Raw genomic sequence first — 25,749 nt, forward strand, 5'->3', positions numbered from 1 at the left:
GGGGATCATAGAAAAATCGGGGGTTTTATATGGGACATATGCACTGCTTTCATGCTAATTTTGCTTAGGGGCGGTGGAGAAAACAGCTGTCATTCCATAGAAAACCGCCGTCATTCCGCGTCATTCTGGATTTATAATATGTGACATCACCTTAGGAAGAAGTGTGCTGAAGATATATTTCATAAGTTTAAGATTTTTGGAAATATATATACATGTTCAATCTACTCCCATTATAGTCAATTGGCATTCCATTTATGCAGACCAGAGTGTCATTCCTTTTAGTATGTCCCCTCCCGTCCTCCCTGTGCCCCCGCTCGGTGTCTCCCGTCCCCCCCTGTGCCCCCGCTCGGGGTCTCCCGTCCCCCCCTGTGCCGCCCCCACTCGGGGTCTCCCGTCCCCCCCTGTGCCCCCGCTCGGGGTCTCCCGTCCCCCCCTGTGCCGCCCCCACTCGGGGTCTCCCGTCCCCCCGCCCGCAGTAGACGATCCCAGGCTCCCGTTCCCGCTGATCCCTCCCCTTCCTCCTCCCCGGTTCCCGCCCCCAGCCTCGGCCTCTGCTCCCCGGCGCTCGGTGTCTCAGTGTCCGGAGGCCGCGGCCGGTGCTCGGATCTATCACATCACGGGGATCGGGCGGAGGTTCCTGGCGGCCGGGTCACTGATTGTATATACGGGTGTGATTGCCAGCGGGTTCCCCGGGATGAATCACCACCGGCGGGTCAGACACAGAGACGCCTCCGCTTATATCGGGTGAGGTCGGGTGTGTGAATATTGGGGTGAGATATCGGGTGACAGGTCTGGTGTTGTTGGGGTGAGATAATCGGGTGACATGTCTGGTGTTGTTGGGGTGAGATATCGGGTGACAGGTCTGGTGTTGTTGGGGTGAGATATCGGGTGACAGGTCTGGTGTTGTTGTGGTGAGATAATCGGGTGACAGGTCTGGTGTTGGGTGAGATACCAGGTGACAGGTCTGGTGTTGGGTGAGATACCAGGTGACAGGTCTGGTGTTGGGTGAGATACCAGGTGACAGGTCTGTTGTTGGGTGAGATGACAGGTATGGTGTTGTTGGGGTGAGATATCAGGTGACGGGTCTGGTGTTATTGGGGTGAGATATTGGGTGACAGGTCTGATGTTATTGGGGTGAGACATCGGGTGACGGGTCTAGTGTTATTGGGGGAGATATCGGGTGACAGGTCTGGTGCTATTGGGGTGAGATATCGGGTGACGGGTCTGGTGTTATTGGGGTGAGATATCGGGTGACAGGTATGGTGTTGTTGGGGTGACATATCAGGTGACGGATCTGCTGTTATTGCGGTGAGATATAGGGTGACGGTGATGGTGTTCTTGGGGTGAGATAATCAGTTTACAGGTCTGGTGTTGTTGGGGTGAGACATCGGGTGACGGGTCTGGTGTTATTGGGGGAGATATCAGGTGACGGCTCTGGTGTTGGGGTGACATATCAAGTGACAGATCTGCTGTTGTTGCGGTGCAATATAGGGTGACGGTGATGGTGTTGTTGGGGTGAGATATCGAGTGACAGGTTTGAGCTATGTATTATTGGGTTTGAAGATCTGTGTTGGTATGGGGTAATAGGTTTGATGTTTTTGGGGTGAGATATTGGGCGACGGGTCTGGTGCTGTCGGCGGGAGATATTGGTCAACAGTATGGTACTTTTGGGGAAAGATATTGGGTGATGGGTTTGGTGCTATTTGGGGGAGAGATTGGGTAATGGGTCTGGGCTTGGTATTATTGGGGTGAAGTCTTGTGTTGGGGGTAGGTATTGGGTGATGAGTCTGGGCTTGGTATTATTGGGGTGAAGTTCTGTGTTGGGGTGAGATATTGAATGATGGGTCTAGGCTTGGTATTATTGGGTTGAAGTTCTGTGTTGGGGTGAGATATTGGATGATGGGTCTGGGCTTGGTATTATTGGGGTGAAGTTCTGTGTTGGGGTGAGATATTGGGTGATGGGCTTGGTATTATTGGGGTAAAGTCTTGTGTTTGTGGGGAGATATTGGGTGACGGTCTGGGCTTGGTATTATTGGGGTGAAGCCTAGTGTTGGGGGAGATATTGGGTGGTGAGCCTGGACTTGTTATTGGAGTGAAGCATTATTTTGGGTGAGATATTGGGTGATGGGTCTGGACTTGTAATTATTGGGGTGAAGTCCTGTGTTGGGTGAGAAATTGGAGACTGGTCTGAACTTGGTATTATTGGGGTGAAGTCCTGTGTTTGGGGAGATATTGGGTGATGGGCCTGGGCTTGGTATTATTGGGGTGATGTCCTGTGTTTGGGGAGATATTGGGTGATGGGCCTGGGCTTGGTATTTTTGGGGTGAAGTGCTGTGTTGGGGTAGGTATTGGGTGACTGGTCTGGGCTTGGTATTATTGGGGTTAAGTCCTGTGTTGGGGTAGGTATTTGATGACTGGTCTGGGCTTGGTATTATTGGGGTGATGTCCTGTGTTGTGATAGGTTTTGGGTGATGGGTTTGGGCTTGGTATTATTGGGGTGATGTCCTGTGTTGGGCGTAGGTGATGGGTCAGGGCTTGGTATTATTGGGGTGAAATCTTGTGATGCGGTAGGTACTGGGTGACGGGGCTGGGCTTGGCATTATTTGGGTGAAGTTCTGTGTTTGGGTGAGAAATTTGTGATGGGTCTTGGCTTGGTATTATTTGGGTGAAGTCCTGTGTTTGGGGAGATATTGGGTGACGGGGCTGGGCTTGGTATTATTGGAGTGAAGTCCTGTGTTTGGGGAGATATTGGGTGACGGGGCTGGGCTTGGTATTATTTGGGTGAAGTCCTGTGTTTGGGGAGATATTGGGTGACGGGGCTGGGCTTGGTATTATTGGAGTGAAGTCCTGTGTTTGGGGAGATATTGGATGACGGGGCTGGGCTTGGTATTATTGGAGTGAAGTCCTGTGTTTGGGGAGATATTGGGTGACGGGGCTGGGCTTGGTATTATTTGGGTGAAGTCCTGTGTTGGGGTAGGTATTGGATGACTGTTCTGGGCTTAGTATTATTGGGGTGAAGTCCTGTGTTGGGATAGGTATTGGGTGATGGGTTTGGGCTTGGTATTATTGGGGTGATGTCCTGTGTTGGGGGTAGGTATTGGGTGATAGGTCTGGACTTGATATTATTGGGGTGACGTCCTGTGTTGGGGTAGGTATTGGGTGACTGGTCTGGGCTTGGTATTATTGGAGTGAAGTCCTGTGTTTGGGGAGATATTGGGTGACGGGGCTGGGCTTGGTATTATTGGGGTGATGTCCTGTGTTGGGGTAGGTATTGGGTGATAGGTCTGGACTTGATATTATTGGGGTGATGTCCTGTGTTTGGGGTAGGTATTGGGTGATGGGTCAGGGCTTGGTATCATTGGGGTGAAGTCTTGTGATGCGGTAGGTACTGGGTGACGGGGCTGGCCTTGGTATTATTTGGGTGAAGTTCTGTGTTTGGGTGAGAACTTGGTGACAGGGCTGGGCTTGGTATTATTGGGGTGTAGTCCAAATTGGGGTAGGTATTGGGTGATGGTTCTGGACTTGGTATTATTGGGGTGAAGTCCTGTGTTGGGGTAGGTATTGTGTGATGGGTCTGGGCTTGGTATTATTTGGGTGAAGTCCTGTGTTGGTGGTAGGTATTGGGTGATGGGTTTGGTATTATTATTGGGGTGAAGTCCTGTGTTGGGGGGGGTAGGTATTGGGTGATGGGTTTGGGCTTGGTATTATTTGGGTGAAGTCCTGTGTTGGGGGTAGGTATTGGGTGATGGGTCTGGGCTTGGTATTATTTGGGTGAAGTCCTGTGTTGGGGGTAGGTATTGGGTGATGGGTTTGGGCTTGGTATTATTGGGGTGAAGTCTTGTGTTGGGATAGGTATTGGGTGATGGATTTGGGCTTGGTATTATTGGAGTGAAGTCCTGTGTTGGGGTAGGTGATGGGTGTGGGCTTGGTATTATTGGAGTGAAGTCCTGTGTTGGGGTAGGCATTGGGTGATGGGTCTGGGCTTGGTATTATTGGGGTGTAGTCCTGTGCTGGGGCTGTCATCATTGACTTGCATTGTTTGTTATCCTGCTCTAGGTTCCAGTGACTGTGAGTGGACTGGTTGTATCCATCATCCCCCCACATGGGGATAGTTTGGGAGAATTTGGCGGAGTTACTGGGAGGATCCGGCCAGGTCCCGCACAGGATGACCTTATCCAGACCCTTCTCCATCCTGTGTTGGCGATCTCATTACTGTTCAGCTCTAAGGACCATGTGAGCTCCCACCATAGTGCAATCTTTGGATCCCTTGGGCATGTGATCAGGTCTCGGATATGGAAACTGCTGGAGATCCTGAGACATCCAGTGTTGGAGATACCCATGGACTGATGATAAATAGCCAGGGGTCTTGCCGCTTGCGTCCCTCCTCGTACCGGGCCCTTCGCAGCGCTGTCTCCAACCTGGCACGTATTGATGACTTCTACTGCGAGAAGATTGGGTCTGGTTTCTTCTCCGAGGTGTTCAAGGTGAGAATCTAATATTTACAAGAGTCCTTGAAGTGTTAGTCCGTGCCGTGCCGTGCCGCAGAGTGGTGATGCGTTACAGGATAGGCTCTCTGGGCACCGGTGTAGGGGCTGGAATCCTGTTCAGCATTCTGATATTTACTTGTTGTGCTTGTTAAGATAATGGCGGGAATTCAGTTCAAAGCGACAGGAAAACCTGCAGTGCTGACAGGCGCATTGTGCCACTCCGGAATGGCACACTGCGCCAATGTCAGGGAATTGAACCCCCCCCCCAATTGTTGCAAACTGGGTAAAATATCCGGTTTGGGGTTAGAAGCAGAGGAGTTAAATCTCGCAGCAGCTGGTCCGCTGTGGCCGTCAGACATGTATGTGATCTAACATGTACTCCGTGTGTGGTATGTATAGCATGACGTGGGCACGGGACTGTGTTCTGTAAGGGATTTCAGGTGGACACAGGTGGAACTATATATGGGGGACTCATAATTGGGTGAGAAGCCCCTAAATCCAGAGTCGCCCAGACACCCGCTCTCCACACGTCCGTGCCCTAGTGGAGTCTGGCATTTTGTGTCTGCTAGTTATATGTTACCATGCATGATCTGGAAGACTTGCTGTTAAACATGATGGCACATTAATTCTACATACATGTTCTCTGCCTGTTCTAGCCGCGTTCTCCTGTGTAGGTGATCGGAAATGCTTAGGGCGGCAATAGGAAACCTTACAGGGCAGCATGTGATGACTGTGCCCTGTGTGTGCGTGTTATTGTGATACCTGATATGTCACACGTCTCCGGCTCACCTGTACAACACAACACGCACTCAGACGGTGGTATCAGGGAATAAGCCCTCGCAGGTCATTATAATAATGCACCAATTCTTCCAGCAGGATGTGAGACCTGACGCACACATTTGTGTATTGCTCTGTTACTGTGTGTGCCGCAATGACGTGGGCAACGAGCGGTCATAGAGGTGTCTGAGGAAGTCTGACAGAAGGTGGTAGCCAAGCCTGGGCGATTCGCCTACACCAAAGCGCTGCTAGCCCCTTCCGGAGTGTATGCATGACCGTGCGTCTTACTGTATACTCGTATACAGTGGACGCACCATCGCCTGCGTGTACTCCTGAAGAGATTAGTGTGCGCGGCCGCAAATAGAGGCTGAAGTGACGCAGGAGGCTGTTATCATAGACCGTTCACGGGGGGTATATAGAGGTTACAGGGATTACTCCCAGTGTCCCAATCATCAGGCCTTGTCCATTGTCAGACGCAGCGTCTATTGGTAACATTGCTGAATGATTGGGACCCTGGTGCAATGCTCTGCAGTACTATAACATTTCTGAATGATTGGGACCCTGGTGCAGTGCTCTGCAGTACTATAACATTTCTGAATGATTGGGACCCTGGTGCAATGCTCTGCAGTACTATATCATTTCTGAATGATTGGGACACGTGCAGTGCTATGCAGTACTATAACATTTCTGAATGATTGGGACCCTGGTGCAATGCTCTGCAGTACTATAACATTTCTGAATGATTCGGACACTGGCGCAATGCTCTGCAGTACTATAACATTTCTGAATGATTGGGACACTGGCGCAGTGCTCTGCAGTACTATAACATTTCTGAATGATTGGGACACTGGCGCAGTGCTCTGCAGTACTATAACATTTCTGAATGATTGGGACACGTGCAGTGCTATGCAGTACTATAACATTTCTGAATGATTGGGACCCTGGTGCAGTGCTCTGCAGTACTATAACATTTCTGAATGATTGGGACCCTGGTGCAATGCTCTGCAGTACTATAACATTTCTGAATGATTCGGACACTGGCGCAATGCTCTGCAGTACTATAACATTTCTGAATGATTGGGACACTGGCGCAGTGCTCTGCAGTACTATAACATTTCTGAATGATTGGGACACTGGCGCAGTGCTCTGCAGTACTATAACATTTCTGAATGATTGGGACACGTGCAGTGCTATGCAGTACTATAACATTTCTGAATGATTGGGACCCTGGTGCAGTGCTCTGCAGTACTATAACATTTCTGAATGATTGGGACCCTGGTGCAATGCTCTGCAGTACTATAACATTTCTGAATGATTCGGACACTGGCGCAATGCTCTGCAGTACTATAACATTTCTGAATGATTGGGACACTGGCGCAGTGCTCTGCAGTACTATAACATTTCTGAATGATTGGGACACTGGCGCAGTGCTCTGCAGTACTATAACATTTCTGAATGATTGGGACACGTGCAGTGCTATGCAGTACTATAACATTTCTGAATGATTGGGACCCTGGTGCAGTGCTCTGCAGTACTATAACATTTCTGAATGATTGGGACCCTGGTGCAATGCTCTGCAGTACTATAACATTTCTGAATGATTCGGACACTGGCGCAATGCTCTGCAGTACTATAACATTTCTGAATGATTGGGACACTGGCGCAGTGCTCTGCAGTACTATAACATTTCTGAATGATTGGGACCCTGGTGCAGTGCTCTGCAGTACTATAACATTTCTGAATGATTGGGACACTGGCGCAGTGCTCTGCAGTGATGTAACATTGCTGAATGATTAGGACACTGGTGCAATGCTCTGCAGTACTATAACATTTCTGAATGATTGGGACCCTGGTGTAGGGCCCTGCAGTACTATAACATTTCTGAATGATTGGGACACTGACGCAGTGCTCTGCTGTGATGTAACATTGCTGAATGATTGGGACACTGGCGCAGTGCTCTGCAGTGATGTAACATTGCTGAATGATTGGGACACTGGCGCAGTGCTCTGCAGTGATGTAACATTGCTGAATGATTGGGACACTGGCGCAGTTTTCTGCGATGAGGTAACATTGCTGTATGATCAGGACACTGGCGCAGTGCTCTGCAGTGATGTAACAGTGCTGAATGATTAGGTAGGGTACTGGCACAGGGCTCTGCAATGAGGTAATATTGCTGAATGATTGGGACACTGGCGCAGTGCTCTGCGATGAGGTAACATTGCTGAATGATTCGGACACTGGCGCAGTGCTCTGCGGTGAGGTAACATTGCTGAATGATTGGGACACTGGCGCAGCGCTCTGTGGTGATGTAACATTGCTGAATGATTGGGACATGGGCACAGTGCTCTGCAATGAGGTAACATTGCTGAATGATTGGGACACTGGCGCAGTGCTCTGCGGTGAGGTAACATTGCTGAATGATTGGGACACTGGCGCAGTTTTCTGTGATGAGGTAACATTGCTGTATGATTGGGACACTGGCGCAGTGCTCTGCAGTTATGCAACATTGCTGAATGATTGGGACACGGGCGCAGTGTTCTGTGGTGAGGTAACATTGAGTGTGGGACAGTGGCGCAGTGATGCAACATTGGTGAATGATTCGGACACTGGTGCAGTGCTCTGCGGTGAGGCAACATTGCTGAATGATTGGGACACTGGCACAGCGCTCTGTGGTGATGTAACATTGCTGAATGATTGGGACACTGGCGCAGTGCTCTGCAGTGATGCAACATTGCTGAATGATTGGGACATGGGCACAGTGCTCTGCTGTGAGGTAATATTGCTGAATGATTGGGACATGGGCGCTGTGCTCTGCTGTGAGGTAATATTGCTGAATGATTGGGACACTGGCGCAGTGCTCTGCAGTGATGCAACATTTCTGAATGATTGGGACACTTGCGCAGTGCTCTGCGGTGATGTAACATTGCTGAATGGCTCACTGGCGCAGTGCTCTGCGGTGATGTAATATTGCTGAATGATTGGGACACTGGTGCAGTGCTCTGCGCTGAGGTAACATTGCTGAATGATTGGGACACTGGTGCAGTGCTCTGCGCTGAGGTAACATTGCTGAATGATTGGGACACTGGCGCAGTGCTCTGCGGTGATGTAATATTGCTGAATGATTGGGACACTGGCGCAGTGCTCTGTGGTGATGTAATATTGCTGAATGATTGGGACACTGGCGCAGTGCTCTGTGGTGATGTAATATTGCTGAATGATTGGGACACTGGCGCAGTGCTCTGCGGTGATGTAATATTGCTGAATGATTGGGACACTGGCGCAGTGCTCTGCGGTGATGTAATATTGCTGAATGATTGGGACACTGGCGCAGTGCTCTGCGGTGATGTAATATTGCTGAATGATTGGGACACTGGCGCAGTGCTCTGCGGTGATGTAATATTGCTGAATGATTGGGACACTGGCGCAGTGCTCTGCGGTGATGTAACATTGCTGAATGATTGGGACACTGGCGCAGTGCTCTGCGGTGATGTAATATTGCTGAATGATTGGGACACTGGCGCAGTGCTCTGCGGTGATGTAACATTGCTGAATGATTGGGACACTGGCGCAGTGCTCTGCGGTGATGTAACATTGCTGAATGATTGGGACACTGGCGCAGTGCTCTGCGGTGATGTAATATTGCTGAATGATTGGGACTCTGGCGCAGTGCTCTGCGGTGATGTAATATTGCTGAATGATTGTGACACTGGCGCAGTGCTCTGCGGTGATGTAACATTGCTGAATGTGCAGCAATGTGATGTTACTGTACTCGGCTACATTAGATCACCCTGTCCTGTCAGAGTCTGTAAGTGTCATGCAGAGTAGATTGTAAGCTCTGATGACTAGTGTGTTACTTGAAATAGAAGGTCCTTTGTTGTAATCTGTTCTGTGTTGGAAGGTAATCCTCTTACAGGCTGTGAGTGTAACCTGCGAGCGGGGAGAGACTCTGCTTCACACGCAGCTATAGCACTGGGGGAGGGATTCCGAGGTGGATGATGGTTTCTCTGCACGTCTCCAGGCCGCGGTGCTCTCCCTCTGTGCATGCCTCTGGGCCGCGGTGCTTTCCCTCTGCGCATGCCTCTGGGCCGCGGTGCTTTCCCTCTGCGCATGCCTCTGGGCCGTGGTGCTTTCCCTCTGCGCATGCCTCCGGGGTGCGGTGCTTTCCCTCTGCGCATGCCACCAGACCGCGATGGTTTCCCTCTGCGCATGTCTCTGGGCCGTGGTGCTTTCCCTCTGCGCATGCCTCCGGGGTGCGGTGCTTTCCCTCTGCGCATGCCACCAGACCGCGATGGTTTCCCTTTGCGCATGCCTCTGGGCCGCGGTGCTTTCCCTCTGCGCATGCCTCTGGGCTGTGGTGCTTTCCCTCTGCGCATGCCTCTGGGCCGTGGTGCTTTCCCTCTGCGCATGCCTCCGGGGTGCGGTGCTTTCCCTCTGCGCATGCCACCAGACCGCGATGGTTTCCCTCTGCGCATGTCTCTGGGCCGTGGTGCTTTCCCTCTGCGCATGCCTCCGGGGTGCGGTGCTTTCCCTCTGCGCATGCCACCAGACCGCGATGGTTTCCCTTTGCGCATGCCTCTGGGCCGCGGTGCTTTCCCTCTGCGCATGCCTCTGGGCTGTGGTGCTTTCCCTCTGCGCATGCCTCTGGGCCGTGGTGCTTTCCCTCTGCGCATGCCTCCGGGGTGCGGTGCTTTCCCTCTGCGCATGCCACCAGACCGCGATGGTTTCCCTCTGCGCATGTCTCTGGGCCGTGGTGCTTTCCCTCTGCGCATGCCTCCGGGGTGCGGTGCTTTCCCTCTGCGCATGCCACCAGACCGCAATGGTTTCCCTTTGCGCATGCCTCTGGGCCGCGGTGCTTTCCCTCTGCGCATGCCTCTGGCCTGCGGTGCTTTCCCTCTGCGAATGCCTCAGGTCTGAACTACATATGCACTGCGTTAGTTACCGCGCGGAGGAGCAGAATGAATACTGGGAGTACTGGGCCTGGAGACATCACTCACACGGCTCAATCTCAGGACAAGCACAGGACTGATAGGCGTTGGAGCGTATCTCGCAGTCACAGGATACAGGCAGGTGTAGGCGTCTTCAAGCAAAAAGATATTTCTTCGTGCAAAAAAAATATATTAAAAAGACAATAATTCCTGTTTGAAGCTGCTATTAATATCACAGCAAACACATGTTACACTGCCCCACTGGGTGCCGCGTCTGTGAGTCTCCCCCCGCTGGGTGCCGCGTCTGTGAGTCTCCCCCCGCTGGGTGCCGCGTCTGCGAGTCTCCCCCCGCTGGGTGCCGCGTCTGTGAGTCTCCCCCCGCTGGGTGCCGCGTCTGTGAGTCTCCCCCCGCTGGGTGCCGCGTCTGTGAGTCTCCCCCCGCTGGGTGCCGCGTCTGTGAGTCTCCCCCCGCTGGGTGCCGCGGCTGTGAGTCTACCCCCGCTGGGTGCCGCGGCTGTGAGCCCCCCCCGCTGGTTGCCTGCAAATGGCTTTTTCGTTTTGTTAATATCGCTGATCGCAGCGGTGGATGCCGCACATCATTCAGCCGGGATCACTATTGAGACAGAAATTGTGATTTTCTCAGAACCGCTTCTGCTAAAAATCTCATGTAAAGAGCCGCCCAGAAACGTAAAATACGCCACCGATGTGATCACAAATGTGCGTATGCATCCGCAAAACTAGACATTTGCCGGGCCGCCACCTCTTGGTTTAGGGACCGGCCATTCACGCCACAAGACGGCGCTTTAAGCGCTCATCTAGCTCCTTGTATGTGACTGGTAATTCAGCAGTGACTGGTATAGGTACAGGCGGCGCGGAGCCGTAGCCATTGGTCCTAGCTGTGCCACCCTGGCAGGGAGACAGGGATTGGTTCCAGTGGATGAAGGCTGCTGCTGGCTGGGAGATGTGACTGCGTCTGGCCTGCTCATTATTACACGTCTCCCTGGTATTTCCCGTTCCTCCTGGCACTGTATAGATGGGTGACAGAACCCTGGACACAAGGGCCCTGGCAGTGCGGGCGGTGATTGCTGGATCTCCCGCGGGTAGTGTAACAGGACAGGGACACAGCAGCCACACCAGCCGCAGACCCTTTCTGCAGGGCGCTGCAGTGTGCTATGGGGGTGATTCAGACCTGGTCGCACGCATGCGGATTTTTGCAGTGCTGCGATCAGGTAGTTGCCACCTACAGGGGTGGGGCGGGGGGGGGGGGTCGCTGGGCAGGGGAGCGATGGGCTGTGCAGTGAGCTGCACAGCTCAGGACTTTCCACAGCTCAGGACTTTCTTCATTAGATCTGTCGCTGTCCGGCGATTCCCGTCGCCGGCGGCCGACGTGCCTGCACATTGCGGAGCATATGCATGCGTAGTTCTGACCCGATCACACCACTGCAGAAAAAGCTAGCGTGCGATCGGGTCTGAATGATCCCCAGAATGTGTTATTAGCACAATGTAATGGCTAATATGTGCAGTAAGCTGCTTGCAGAGTATTCCGTGTATCAGATGGGATCACTCGGGCTGCAGAATGGCGGCCGGGCGCGCTGATGGGTGATTGTCCTGTAATCCTCAGTGACAGGTGTCGCACACAATCAGCCATCGCAGCCCTTCCTGTGTAACTGTACCCTCCGTGCCCCCTGCGCTGGCTGTCCGTCTGCTCTGGGCGTTGTGTCATGCTAATATCTGCTGCCTGTGTGTGTGTGTGTGTGTGTGTGTGTGTGTGTGTGTGTGTGTGTGTGTATGTGTGTCCTCACTCACCCTGCTCCACTGGATAGTGACTCTATTCCCTAAATTGTGTGTCCTGTTTGCATTGTAGTCACACACACAGTGGCTGCCAGTGTACCAGGGATCAGTATTATTGTCACACAGGAATTCATATAAAGTGAGTGTCACACCGTAGCTCCGTGCAGTGCCAGTGGTCAGTGTCAGTGGCACACCGTAGCTCCATGTAGTGCCAGTGGTCAGCGTGAGTGGCACACCGTAGCTCCGTGCAGTGTCAGTGGTCAGCGTGAGTGGCACACCGTAGCTCCGTGCAGTGCCAGTGGTCAGCGTGAGTGATACACCGTAGCTCCGTGCAGTGCCAGTGGTCAGTGTGAGTGGCACACCGTAGCTCCGTGCAGTGCCAGTGGTCAGCGTGAGTGGCACACCATAGCTCCGTGCAGTGCCAGTGGTCAGCGTGAGTGATACACCGTAGCTCCGTGCAGTGCCAGTGGTCAGTGTGAGTGGCACACCGTAGCTCCGTGCAGTGCCAGTGGTCAGCGTGAGTGGCACACCGTAGCTCTGTGCAGTGTCAGTGGCACACCGTAGCTCTGTGCAGTGTCAGTGGCACACCGTAGCTCCGTGCAGTGTCAGTGGCACACCGTAGCTCCGTGCAGTGTCAGTGGCACACCGTAGCTCCGTGCAGTGTCAGTGGCACACCGTAGCTCCGTGCAGTGCCAGTGGTCAGTGTGAGTGGCACACCGTAGCTCCGTGCAGTGCCAGTGGTCAGTGGCACACCGTAGCTCCTTGCAGTGCCAGTGGTCAGTGTCAGTGGCACACCGTAGCTCCGTGCAGTGCCAGTAGTCAGTGGCACACCGTAGCTCCTTGCAGTGCCAGTGGTCAATGTCAGTGGCACACCTTAGCTCCGTGCAGTACCAGTGGTCAGTGTGTCACACCGTAGCTCCGTGCAGTGCCAGTGGTAAGTGTGAGTGGCACACCGTAGCTCCGTGCAGTGCCAGTGGTCAGTGGCACACCGTAGCTCCTTGCAGTGCCAGTGGTCAGTGTCAGTGGCACACCGTAGCTCCGTGCAGTGCCAGTAGTCAGTGGCACACCGTAGCTCCTTGCAGTGCCAGTGGTCAGTGTCAGTGGCACACCTTAGCTCCGTGCAGTACCAGTGGTCAGTGTGTCACACCGTAGTTCCGTGCAGTGCCAGTGGTCAGTGTCAGTGGCACACCGTAGCTCCTTGCAGTGCCAGTGGTCAGTGTCAGTGGCACACCGTAGCTCCGTGCAGTGCCAGTGGTCAGTGGCACACCGTAGCTCCTTGCAGTGCCAGTGGTCAGTGTCAGTGGCACACCGTAGCTCCGTGCAGTGCCAGTGGTCAGTGTCAGTGGCACACCGTAGCTCCTTGCAGTGCCAGTGGTCAGTGTCAGTGGCACACCGTAGCTCCTTGCAGTGGTCAGTGTCAGTGGCACACCGTAGCTCCTTGCAGTGCCAGTGGTCAGTGTCAGTGGCACACCGTAGCTCCGTGCAGTGCCAGTGGTCAGTGGCACACCGTAGCTCCTTGCAGTGCCAGTGGTCAGTGTCAGTGGCACACCATAGCTCCGTGCAGTGCCAGTGGTCAGTGTCAGTGGCACACCGTAGCTCCTTGCAGTGCCAGTGGTCAGTGTCAGTGGCACACCGTAGCTCCTTGCAGTGCCAGTGGTCAGTGTCAGTGGCACACCGTAGCTCCTTGCAGTGCCAGTGGTCAGTGTCAGTGGCACACCGTAGCTCCGTGCAGTGCCAGTGGTCAGTGGCACACCGTAGCTCCTTGCAGTGCCAGTGGTCAGTGTCAGTGGCACACCGTAGCTCCGTGCAGTGCCAGTGCTCAGTGTACCTCTGTTGTATTAGTGATGACAATAAGATGCATCTTGTGAGATGAAGTCTCCGGCAGGACGCGGCAGAGTCCATAGTGCTCCAACCAGGACTATCCGCTGTGATCAGAGTAAACGTTTAGTCTTTGATAAAATATTGAGACCTAAATATAAGTCTGGAAATAACATCGGTTCTATCTGACAAATCTTCCGAACCGTTAGCGTGCGCCATTTACACTGTTCCGTGTGCTGTGTCTGGCCCCAGGCTCAGCGTACTGCGCACATAAAGGGAACATGCCTACGTCCCTGATCTGACACATGCGATGGGGGACGGGAGACTCGGGACAAGTACAGTCAGTGTAAGATGCAAAGGCAGACCTGAGCGGAGACTCACCTGTCACAGGCCGTACACACTGCTGATACAGACCCGAGCGGAGACTCGCCTGTCACAGGCCGTACACGCTGCTGATACAGACCTGAGCGGAGACTCGCCTGTCACAGGCCGTACACGCTGCTGATACAGACCTGAGCGGAGACTCGCCTGTCACAGGCCGTACACACTGCTGATACAGACCTGAGCGGAGACTCACCTGTCACAGGCCGTACACGCTGCTGATACAGACCTGAGCGGAGACTCACCTGTCACAGGCCGTACACGCTGCTGATACAGACCTGAGCGGAGACTCACCTGTCACAGGCCATACACGCTGCTGATACGTATATTGCCAATTAAAGGACAAAAAGATTCATTATGAAATATGTCCATTAGTATAGGAGGGATCCGTGGAAAAGGCAGCTCTCCGCTTTACAGGTGCGATCATGATCCGCCAGTCGTAAATGCTTCACTGTGCTGGTGATCGCCATCATTGGGGGGTGTTTTCTCAAGGGAGCGGCGTATGTGCGTCTCTGTGCAAATCTGTATCACGCACTGACCATCGTCTCTCCATGCTCTGTCTATCTTTATCCCTCTCTCTCCCCCTTTCTCTCCCTCTCTCCCCCTTTCTCTCCCTCTCTCCCCCTCCCTCCCCCTCTCTCTCCCTCCCCCTCTCTCTCCCTTCCTTCCACTCTCTCTCCCTCCCTTCCACTCTCTCTCCCCCCTCTCCGCCTCTCTCTCCCTCTCTCTTCCCCCGCCTCTCTCTCTCTCTCCCTCCCTCCCTCTCTCTCTGTATCTCTCCCTCTCTCGCTCTCTCTGTATCTCTCTCCCTCCCTCTCCCCCCTCTCCGCCTTTCTCTCCCCTCTCCCTCCCTCCCTCTCTCTGTGTCTCTCTCTCTCTCTCCCTCCCTGCAGGGCTCCCAGGCTTTCCTGAGACACCAATAGAATAACTCTGACTATTATCCAGCTCTCAGAAGATGACTTCATATCTGCTGTCTTCTCATCATTATGATACACTTGTCTATAGGTCACCCCGAGGCCTTTACTGTGACCTTTCCGAGAATCCACTCTGTTCGTGTCCCTCCTAGCAGCAACTGTGTGAGTGCTGGTGTGCACCCCATTCTCATTACATGGCATTCGGCTTGAGACCTTACCAGCATTGTATACACCTTACCAGCGTTGTATACACCTTACCTGCGTTGTATACACCTTACCTGCGTTCTCTACCTTACCAGCGTTGTATACACCTTACCAGCGTTGTATACACCTTACCAGCGTTCTCTACCTTACCAGCGTTCTCTACCTTACCAGCGTTCTCTACCTTACCTGCGTTCTCTACCTTACCTGCGTTCTCTACCTTACCTGCGTTCTCTACCTTACCTGCGTTCTCTACCTTACCAGCGTTCTCTACCTTACCAGCGTTCTCTACTTTACCAGCGTTCTCTACCTTACCAGTGTTGTATACACCTTACTAGCGTTGTATACACCTTACCAGCGTTGTATACACCTTACCAGCGTTCTCTACCTTACCAGCGTTCTCTACCTTACCAGCGTTCTCTACCTTACCAGCGTTCTCTACCTTACCTGCGTTCTCTACCTTACCTGCGTTCTCTACCTTACCAGCGTTCTCTACCTTACCTGCGTTCTCTACCTTACCTGCGTTCTCTACCTTACCTGCGTTCTCTACCTTACCAGCGTTCTATACCTTACCTGCGTTCTCTACCTTACCTGCGTTCTCTACCTTACCTGCGTTCTCTACCTTACCTGCGTTCTCTACCTTACCTGCGTTCTCTACCTTACCAGCGTTGTATACACCTTACCAGCGTTGTATACACCTTACCAGCGTTGTATACACCTTACGAGCGTTGTATACACCTTACCAGCGTTGTATACACCTTACCTGTGTTCTCTGCCTTACCAGCGTTCTCTACCTTACTAGCGTTCTCTACCTTACCTGCGTTCTCTACCTTGCCTGCGTTCTCTGCCTTACCAGCCTTCTCTACCTTACCAGCGTTCTCTACCTTACCAGCGTTCTCTACCTTACCTGCGTTCTCTACCTTACCTACGTTCTCTACCTTACCTGTGTTCTCTACCTTACCTGCGTTCTCTACCTTGCCAGCGTTCTCTACCTTACCAGCGTTCTCTACCTTACCAGCGTTCTCTACCTTACCTGTGTTCTCTACCTTACCAGCGTTCTCTACCTTACCAGCGTTCTCTACACCTTACCAGCGTTCTCTACACCTTACCAGCGTTCTCTACACCTTACCAGCGTTCTCTACACCTTACCAGCATTCTCTACACCTTACCAGCATTCTCTACACCTTACCAGCATTCTCTACCTTACCAGCGTTCTCTACCTTACCAGCGTTCTCTACCTTACCAGCGTTCTCTGCCTTACCAGCGTTGTATATACCTTACCAGCGTTCTCTACCTTACCAGCGTTCTCTACCTTACCAGCGTTCTCTACCTTACCAGCGTTGTATACACCTTACCAGCGTTCTCTACCTTACCAACGTTCTCTACCTTACCTGTGTTCTCTACCTTACCAGCGTTCTCTACCTTACCAGCGTTCTCTACACCTTACCAGCGTTCTCTACACCTTACCAGCATTCTCTACACCTTACCAGCATTCTCTACCTTACCAACGTTCTCTACCTTACCAACGTTCTCTACCTTACCTGCGTTCTCTACCTTACCTGCGTTCTCTACCTTACCTGCGTTCTCTACCTTACCTGCGTTCTCTACCTTACCTGCGTTCTCTACCTTACCAGCGTTCTCTACCTTACCAGCGTTCTCTACCTTACCAGCGTTCTCTACCTTACCAGCGTTGTATACACCTTACCAGCGTTGTATACACCTTACCAGCATTCTATACCTTACCAGCGTTCTCTACCTTACCAGCGTTCTCTACCTTACCAGTGTTCTATACCTTATCTGCGTTCTCTACCTTACCAGCGTTCTCTACCTTACCAGCGTTCTCTACCTTACCAGCGTTCTCTACCTTACCTGCGTTCTCTACCTTACCAGCGTTCTCTACCTTACCAGCGTTCTCTACCTTACCAGCGTTCTCTACCTTACCGGCGTTCTCTACCTTACCGGCGTTCTCTACCTTACCGGCGTTCTCTACCTTACCGGCGTTCTCTACCTTACCGGCGTTCTGTACCTTAACGGCGTTCTGTACCTTAACGGCGCTCTATACCTTACCAGCGTTCTATACCTTGCCAGCGTTGTATGCACCTTACCAGCGTTGTATACCTTACCTGTATTCTCTACCTTATCAGCGTTGTATACACCTTACCAGCGTTCTATACCTTACCAGCGTTGTATACACCTTACCAGCGTTCTCTACCTTACCAGCGTTCTCTACCTTACCAGCGTTCTCTACCTTACCAGCGTTCTCTGCCTCACCAGCGTTCTCTGCCTTACCAGCGTTCTCTGCCTTACCAGCGTTCTCTACCTTACCAGCGTTCTCTACCTTTCCAGCGTTCTCTACCTTACCAGCGTTGTATATACCTTACCAGCGTTCACTACCTTACCAGCGTTGTATACACCTTACCAGCGTTCTCTACCTTACCAGCGTTGTATACACCTTACCAGCGTTCTCTACCTTACCAGCGTTCTCTACCTTACCAGCGTTCTCTACCTTACCAGCGTTCTCTACCTTACCAGCGTTGTATACCTTACTAGCGTTGTATACCTTACTAGCGTTGTATACCTTACCAGCGTTATATATATATACATTACCAGCGTTCTATACATCACCAGCATTATATATACTTTATCAGCGTTCTGTACATTTCCAGCATTTTATACATTTCCAGCGTTCTATACATTACCAGCGTTATATATACGTTACCAGCGTTCTGTACATTTCCGGTATTGTATACATTACCAGAGTTCTATACATTACCAGCGTTCTATATATTACCATTGTTTTATACCTTACAAGCGTCCTGTACATTTCCAGTGTTATATATACATTTCCAGCGTTCTATACGTTACCAGCGTTTTATACATTACCATTGTTCTATATACAGCATCATATATACATTACCAGAGTTCTATACATTCCCAGCGTTCTATATACATTACCAGCATTCTATACAATACCAGCGTTCTATACATTACCACCGTTCTATACATTATCAGCGTTCTATACACAGCAGTATACATACATTACCAGCGTTATATATATATACATTTCCAGTGTTCTATACATTACTAGCATTCTGTACATTACCAGCATTCTATACATTACCAGCATTGAATATATTTCCAGCGTTCTATACATTACCAGCATTATATATACATTACCACCGTTCTATACATTACCAGTGTTCTATACACAGCAGTATATATACATTACCAGCGTTATATACATTTCTATAAATTACCAGCGTCCTATATACATTTCCAGTGTTCTATACATTTCCAGCATTATATATATACATTACCAGCGTTCTATACATTACCAGTGACCGCCCATTACTAACTGTGGCCCGAGACCCGTTGCACATGAAAATTTTGTGGTCTGGTCGCTATTTTTTAAACGGACGAATCGGCGCTAAAGTTACATTTAGTGCTGTATACATGGTTGTAGAATTTCATGTTTTGAATGTATTTATTCTGGTGTATATATGTATTCTGGTGTATATATGTATTCTGGTGTATATATGTATTCTGGTGTATATATGTATTCTGGTGTATATATGTATTCTGGTGTATATATGTATTCTGGTGTATATATGCATTCTCGTGTATATATGCATTCTCGTGTATATATGCATTCTCGTGTATATATGCATTCTGGTGTATATATGTATTCTGGTATGTAGATGTATTCTGGTGTATATATGTATTCTGGTATATATGTATTCTGGTGTATATATGCATTCTGGTGTATATATGTATTCTGGTGTATATATGCATTCTGGTGTGTATATGTATTCTGGTGTGTATATGTATTCTGGTATGTATATGTATTCTGGTGTGTATATGTATTCTGGTGTATATATGTATTCTGGTGTATATATGCATTCTGGTGTGTATATGCATTCTGGTGTATATATGCATTCTGGTGTATATATGTATTCTCGTGTATATATGCATTCTGGTGTATATATGCATTCTGGTGTATATATGCATTCTGGTGTATATATGCATTCTGGTGTATATATGTATTCTGGTGTGTATATGTATTCTGGTGTATATATGTATTCTGGTGTATATTTGTATTCTGGTGTGTATATGTATTCTCGTGTATATATGTATTTTGGTGTATATATGTATTCTTGTGTATATATGCATTCTGGTGTATATATGCATTCTGGTGTATAGATGCATTCTGGTGTATATATGTATTCTCGTGTATATATGCATTCTGGTGTATATATGTATTCTGGTGTATAGATGCATTCTGGTGTATAGATGCATTCTGGTGTATATATGTATCTGGTGTATATATGTATTCTCGTGTATATATGTATTCTGGTGTGTATATGTATTCTGGTGTATATATGCATTCTGGTGTGTATAGATGCATTCTAGTGTATAGATGCATTCTGGTGTGTATAGATGCATTCTGGTGTATATATGCATTCTGGTGTATATATGCATTCTGGTTTGTATATGTATTCTGGTGTATATATGTATTCTGGTGTATATATGCATTCTGGTGTATATATGCATTCTGGTGTATATATGCATTCTGGTGTGTATATGTATTCTCGTGTATATGTATTCTGGTGTGTATATGTATTCTGGTGTATATATGCATTCTGGTGTATATATGTATTCTGGTGTATATATGTATTCTGGTGTATATATGTATTCTGGTGTGTATATGTATTCTGGTGTATATATGCATTCTGGTGTATATATGTATTCTCGTGTATATATGCATTCTGGTGTATATATGCATTCTGGTGTATATAAGTATTCTGGTGTATATATGTATTTTGAAGGTAAAAATCACACTAGTACGTGGGACTGTACAGGGAAGCTCTGATGAATGACAGGACCATGTCATGTTGCTCAGTGCACTGCGTAAGATGTCTGTGGGGGGTGCAGTTACCATGACAACAGCCGGAATCCCAGCTCCCCAGGACTATTCCACCACGACACCTATAGACTGGGAATAGATCATGCGGCGAGCACAGCGATCTGCAAGAGGACTCTTAGTGCTCGCCCCGCTATAAGCATTCTGGAGGGTGGGAATACTACTGTCGGGGTATTCACAGTATAACATATGTCACCCGCCCGTGGCAGTATCGTGTGTTACTGGAGGAAACTTCAGTGTGTATCTATGTGAGGTGTCGGGAAGGTTTGGAATCAGTGGTTTCCTGTAAATCCGTTACAGAGATATGAAGGAACGGAGGAAAACCGCCTGTGTGATAATATATGGAAGGAGGGCTGTAAATCACCAGCTCCTGTGTAGGGTGTGTGGAGAGATCTCTTCTGGCCGCTGGAACATCTGTGCGCTGTGGGTGCTCTTTGGCACCTTTAGTGATGGACTTAGGGGGTCATTCCGACCCGTTTGCACGCATCGGTTCTTCGCTGCGGTGCGAACGGGTTGGAAATACGCATGCGCGGCGTCACCTGGCTGCGGTCGTCGCCGGGCAACGGCGCCGCCAGCGACAAATGTGATCGTAGCGGCGATCGCAAGAAGATGGACAGGCGGGAGGCGTTCCGGGGTGGATACTCACCGTTTCCAGCCATTTTCAGGGAGTGATAAGAAGAACGCAGGCGTGTCCAGGCGAATGGAGGGCGGATGTCTGACGTCAGGACCGGGACCTTCATCGCTGGATCCGTCGCACAGGGTAAGTAGGTCTGACCCTGGTCTTGTTTTGCAGGAAACGTTTTTTAGCATAGCAGCGCTGCACAAGCGTTCGCACCCTGCTATGCTAAAATACACCCCCCCATAGGCGGCGTCAAGTTGATCGCACGAGCAGCAAAAAGTTGCTACGTGCGATCAACTCAGAATGACCCCTTTAGTCTTTTTTTTAAAGACTTTTTGAGCAATAAACATCTTGCCTTCAAGACGACTGATTTTCATCTTGCGACAGTAATGCGACACTTGCAGTCCCGTTTTCTGCCTGTTCTGGGTTAGGCCCAGTGTCTCCATGCGCCACCCTCTGCCAGCTACTGTGCGAGGACAGGTCAGTGACCAGCCGGGGTCACCGACGCCAGTCTAGAGGCGTGGCAGCAGCGTGTCTATGCATACACAGCAGCAAGCGGTATCAGGTACCGGTGGTAAGAGCCGGAGTAGAAACGCAGCACCTGCAGTCCCGGCTCAGTGTTGCACATACATAAAAGTAAAAATGTACAAATGTATTTTATTCTATGTGCTGCACAGGGAGACGGCTAGCTCGGACCCCCCTTGGGTGCGCTCAGCCCTGTCGCCTCGCCGCAGCCTCCGGAGGTGATCTGGGGCAGTGGCACTCCACATAGCCCTGCTGTCACCCCCGATCCCCCATGCAGCACAACACCAGCACTCTCTGAGCTCCCGGTCCCCAGCGTGGATCGCTCCTCTGTAATGACCTCAGCACCCAGCGCACACTTTCCCTGCCGCACAGGTAGCCGGCTAGCCCATTCTCCCCTGTGTGCGGCGCACTGCCTGGTACTGCTGGGTCGTGGCAGAGGAATAACATTTAAAAATACATTTTCACCCCTAGCGGGCACTAGCGCTGGTTTTTATACAGGGGTCCTAGAGCCTATATTCTATTAAATAGCACCGCAGAACAGGGGAAACCGTTTATACCACGGCCGCCATTAAACACGTGGGGAACATCAGGAGAAGCTTGCTTAGGACTGTGACACGCTGTACAGTATATGTAGTCTGTGTGGGGTGTTCCCGGAGTACTGCGTCACATGCAGTCAGTGTACACGCTGTACAGTATATGCGGCCTGTGTGGGGTGTTCCCGGAGTACTGCGTCACATGCAGTCAGTGTACACGCTGTACAGTATATGCGGCCTGTGTGGGGTGTTCCGGAGTACTGCGTCACATGCAGTCAGTGTACACGCTGTACAGTATATGCAGTCTGTGTGGGTGTTCCCGGAGTACTGCGTCACATGCAGTCAGTGTACACGCTGTACAGTATATGTAGTCTGTGTGGGGTGTTCCCGGAGTACTGCGTCACATGCAGTCAGTGTACACGCTGTACAGTATATGCGGCCTGTGTGGGGTGTTCCCGGAGTACTGCGTCACATGCAGTCAGTGTACACGCTGTACAGTATATGTAGTCTGTGTGGGGTGTTCCCGGAGTACTGCGTCACATGCAGTCAGTGTACACGCTGTACAGTATATGCGGCCTGTGTGGGGTGTTCCGGAGTACTGCGTCACATGCAGTCAGTGTACACGCTGTACAGTATATGCGGCCTGTGTGGGGTGTTCCCGGAGTACTGCGTCACATGCAGTCAGTGTACACGCTGTACAGTATATGCGGCCTGTGTGGGGTGTTCCCGGAGTACTGCGTCACATGCAGTCAGTGTACACGCTGTACAGTATATGCGGCCTGTGTGGGTGTTCCCGGAGTACTGCGTCACATGCAGTCAGTGTACACGCTGTACAGTATATGCGGCCTGTGTGGGGTGTTCCGGAGTACTGCGTCACATGCAGTCAGTGTACACGCTGTACAGTATATGCGGCCTGTGTGGGGTGTTCCGGAGTACTGCGTCACATGCAGTCAGTGTACACGCTGTACAGTATATGCGGCCTGTGTGGGGTGTTCCGGAGTACTGCGTCACATGCAGTCAGTGTACACGCTGTACAGTATATGTAGTCTGTGTGGGGTGTTCCCGGAGTACTGCGTCACATGCAGTCAGTGTACACGCTGTACAGTATATGCGGCCTGTGTGGGGTGTTCCCGGAGTACTGCGTCACATGCAGTCAGTGTACACGCTGTACAGTATATGCGGCCTGTGTGGGGTGTTCCCGGAGTACTGCGTCACATGCAGTCAGTGTACACGCTGTACAGTATATGCGGCCTGTGTGGGGTGTTCCCGGAGTACTGCGTCACATGCAGTCAGTGTACACGCTGTACAGTATATGTAGTCTGTGTGGGGTGTTCCGGAGTACTGTGTCACATGCAGTCGGTGTACACGCTGTACAGTATATGTAGTCTGTGTGGGTGTTCCCGGAGTACTGCGTCACATGCAGTCAGTGTACACGCTGTACAGTATATGCGGCCTGTGTGGGGTGTTCCCGGAGTACTGCGTCACATACAGTCAGTGTACACGCTGTACAGTATATGTAGTCTGTGTGGGGTGTTCCCGGAGTACTGCGTCACGTGCAGTCAGTGTACACGTTCTACAGTATATGCGGGGTGTGTGGGGTGTTCCCGGAGTACTGCGTCACATGCAGTCGGTGTACACGCTGTACAGTATATGCAGTCTGTGTGGGGTGTTCCCGGAGTACTGCGTCACGTGCAGTCAGTGTACACGTTGTACAGTATACGTGGGGTGTTCCCGGAGTACTGCGTCACGTGCAGTCAGTGTACACGTTGTATGTGGGGTGTTCCCGGAGTACTGCGTCACGTGCAGTCGGTGTACACGCTGTACAGTATATGCGGCCTGTGTGGGGTGTTCCGGAGTATTGCGTCACGTGCAGTCGGTGTACACTCTGTACAGTATATGCGGCCTGTGTGGGGTGTTCCGGAGTACTGCGTCACATGCAGTCAGTGTACACGCTGTACAGTATATGTAGTCTGTGTGGGGTGTTCCGGAGTACTGCGTCACATGCAGTCGGTGTACACTCTGTACTGTATATGCAGTCTGTGTGGGGTTTTCCGGAGTACTGCGTCACATGCAGTCAGTGTACACGCTGTACAGTATATGTAGTCTGTGTGGGGTGTTCCGGAGTACTGCGTCACATGCAGTCAGTGTACACGCTGTACAGTATATGTAGTCTGTGTGGGGTGTTCCGGAGTACTGGGTCACATGCAGTCGGTGTACACTCTGTACAGTATATGCAGTCTGTGTGGGGTTTTCCGGAGTACTGCGTCACATGCATTCAGTGTACACGCTGTACAGTATATGTAGTCTGTGTGGGGTGTTCCGGAGTACTGGGTCACATGCAGTCGGTGTACACTCTGTACAGTATATGCAGTCTGTGTGGGGTTTTCCGGAGTACTGCGTCACATGCATTCGGTGTACACGCTGTACAGTATATGTAGTCTGTGTGGGGTGTTCCCGGAGTACTGCGTCACATGCATTCGGTGTACACGCTGTACAGTATATGTAGTCTGTGTGGGGTTTTCCGGAGTACTGCGTCACATGCATTCGGTGTACACGCTGTACAGTATATGTAGCCTGTGTGGGGTGTTCCGGAGTACTGCGTCACATGCAGTCAGTGTACACGCTGTACAGTATATGTAGTCTGTGTGGGGTGTTCCCGGAGTACTGCGTCACATGCATTCGGTGTACACGCTGTACAGTATATGTAGTCTGTGTGGGGTTTTCCGGAGTACTGCGTCACATGCATTCGGTGTACACGCTGTACAGTATATGTAGTCTGTGTGGGGTGTTCCCGGAGTACTGCGTCACGTGCAGTCAGTGTACACGTTCTACAGTATGTGCGGGGTGTGTGGGGTGTTCCCGGAGTACTGCGTCACATGCAGTCGGTGTACACGCTGTACAGTATATGCAGTCTGTGTGGGGTGTTCCCGGAGTACTGCGTCACATGCAGTCAGTGTACACGCTGTACAGTATATGCGGGGTGTGTGGGGTGTTCCCGGAGTACTGCGTCACATGCAGTCGGTGTACACGCTGTACAGTATATGCGGTCTGTGTGGGGTGTTCCTGAGTACTGCGTCACATGCATTCGGTGTACACTCTGTACAGTATATGTAGTCTGTGTGGGGTTTTCCGGAGTACTGCGTCACATGCAGTCAGTGTACACGCTGTACAGTATATGTAGTCTGTGTGGGGTGTTCCGGAGTACTGCGTCACATGCATTCGGTGTACACGCTGTACAGTATATGCGGTCTGTGTGGGGTGTTCCCGGAGTACTGCGTCACATGCAGTCGGTGTACACGCTGTACAGTATATGTAGTCTGTGTGGGGTGTTCCCGGAGTACTGCGTCACATGCAGTCGGTGTACACGCTGTACAGTATATGCGGTCTGTGTGGGGTGTTCCTGAGTACTGCGTCACATGCATTCGGCAGCTTCCCCCTCACTGACAGCCGGAGGTCAGCCCTGAGTAATGTGCGGGATTCCGGGCGCTCTGCCAGCCTCACAGACATACACAGGGATCCCCCCTCCCCCTGCAGAGAGCGCAGCGTGTTCCCTCCCGGAGACTCCTTCCCTGCACATCTCTTGTTTGTAGCGTGCTTTATATATCTCAGCATCCCTTACCCCCCCGGATAGACATCGCCACCGCCTATAGCAGAGTCACACTGCATGCGGACACGATCTCATTTCACTTCCAATCCATCTTTTAGTACATTAGAAAAATATAAAATCTCTTCATCTGTTCATTTAATGTGTTTGTGTTTAAAACACCCAGTGAGCGTCAGAGCCACCGTGTAACACAGATCACACTATATCACCATCATACACTGCAGCGCTGTACAATAAGGGAACATATAGAATA

The 25,749-nt window shown here is 50.9% G+C and overlaps 1 protein-coding gene across 1 annotated transcript in view; it reads left to right on the plus strand.

Annotated features, from left to right (window-relative positions):
* Positions 1–495: 495 nt before the first annotated feature.
* LOC134932247 (dual specificity testis-specific protein kinase 1-like) overlaps positions 496–25,749 on the plus strand; it is a 93,078-nt gene continuing 67,824 nt past the window's right edge. The window contains exons 1-2 of the mRNA XM_063926506.1: positions 496–744; positions 4,057–4,484. Coding sequence (XP_063782576.1) covers positions 4,293–4,484 — 192 coding nt within the window. The 5' untranslated portion in view covers positions 496–744; positions 4,057–4,292. The remainder of the gene's footprint in view (positions 745–4,056; positions 4,485–25,749) is intronic.

This window comes from Pseudophryne corroboree, chromosome 1 (assembly GCF_028390025.1).
Source record: "Pseudophryne corroboree isolate aPseCor3 chromosome 1, aPseCor3.hap2, whole genome shotgun sequence".
Taxonomy (NCBI): Eukaryota; Metazoa; Chordata; class Amphibia; order Anura; family Myobatrachidae; genus Pseudophryne; species Pseudophryne corroboree.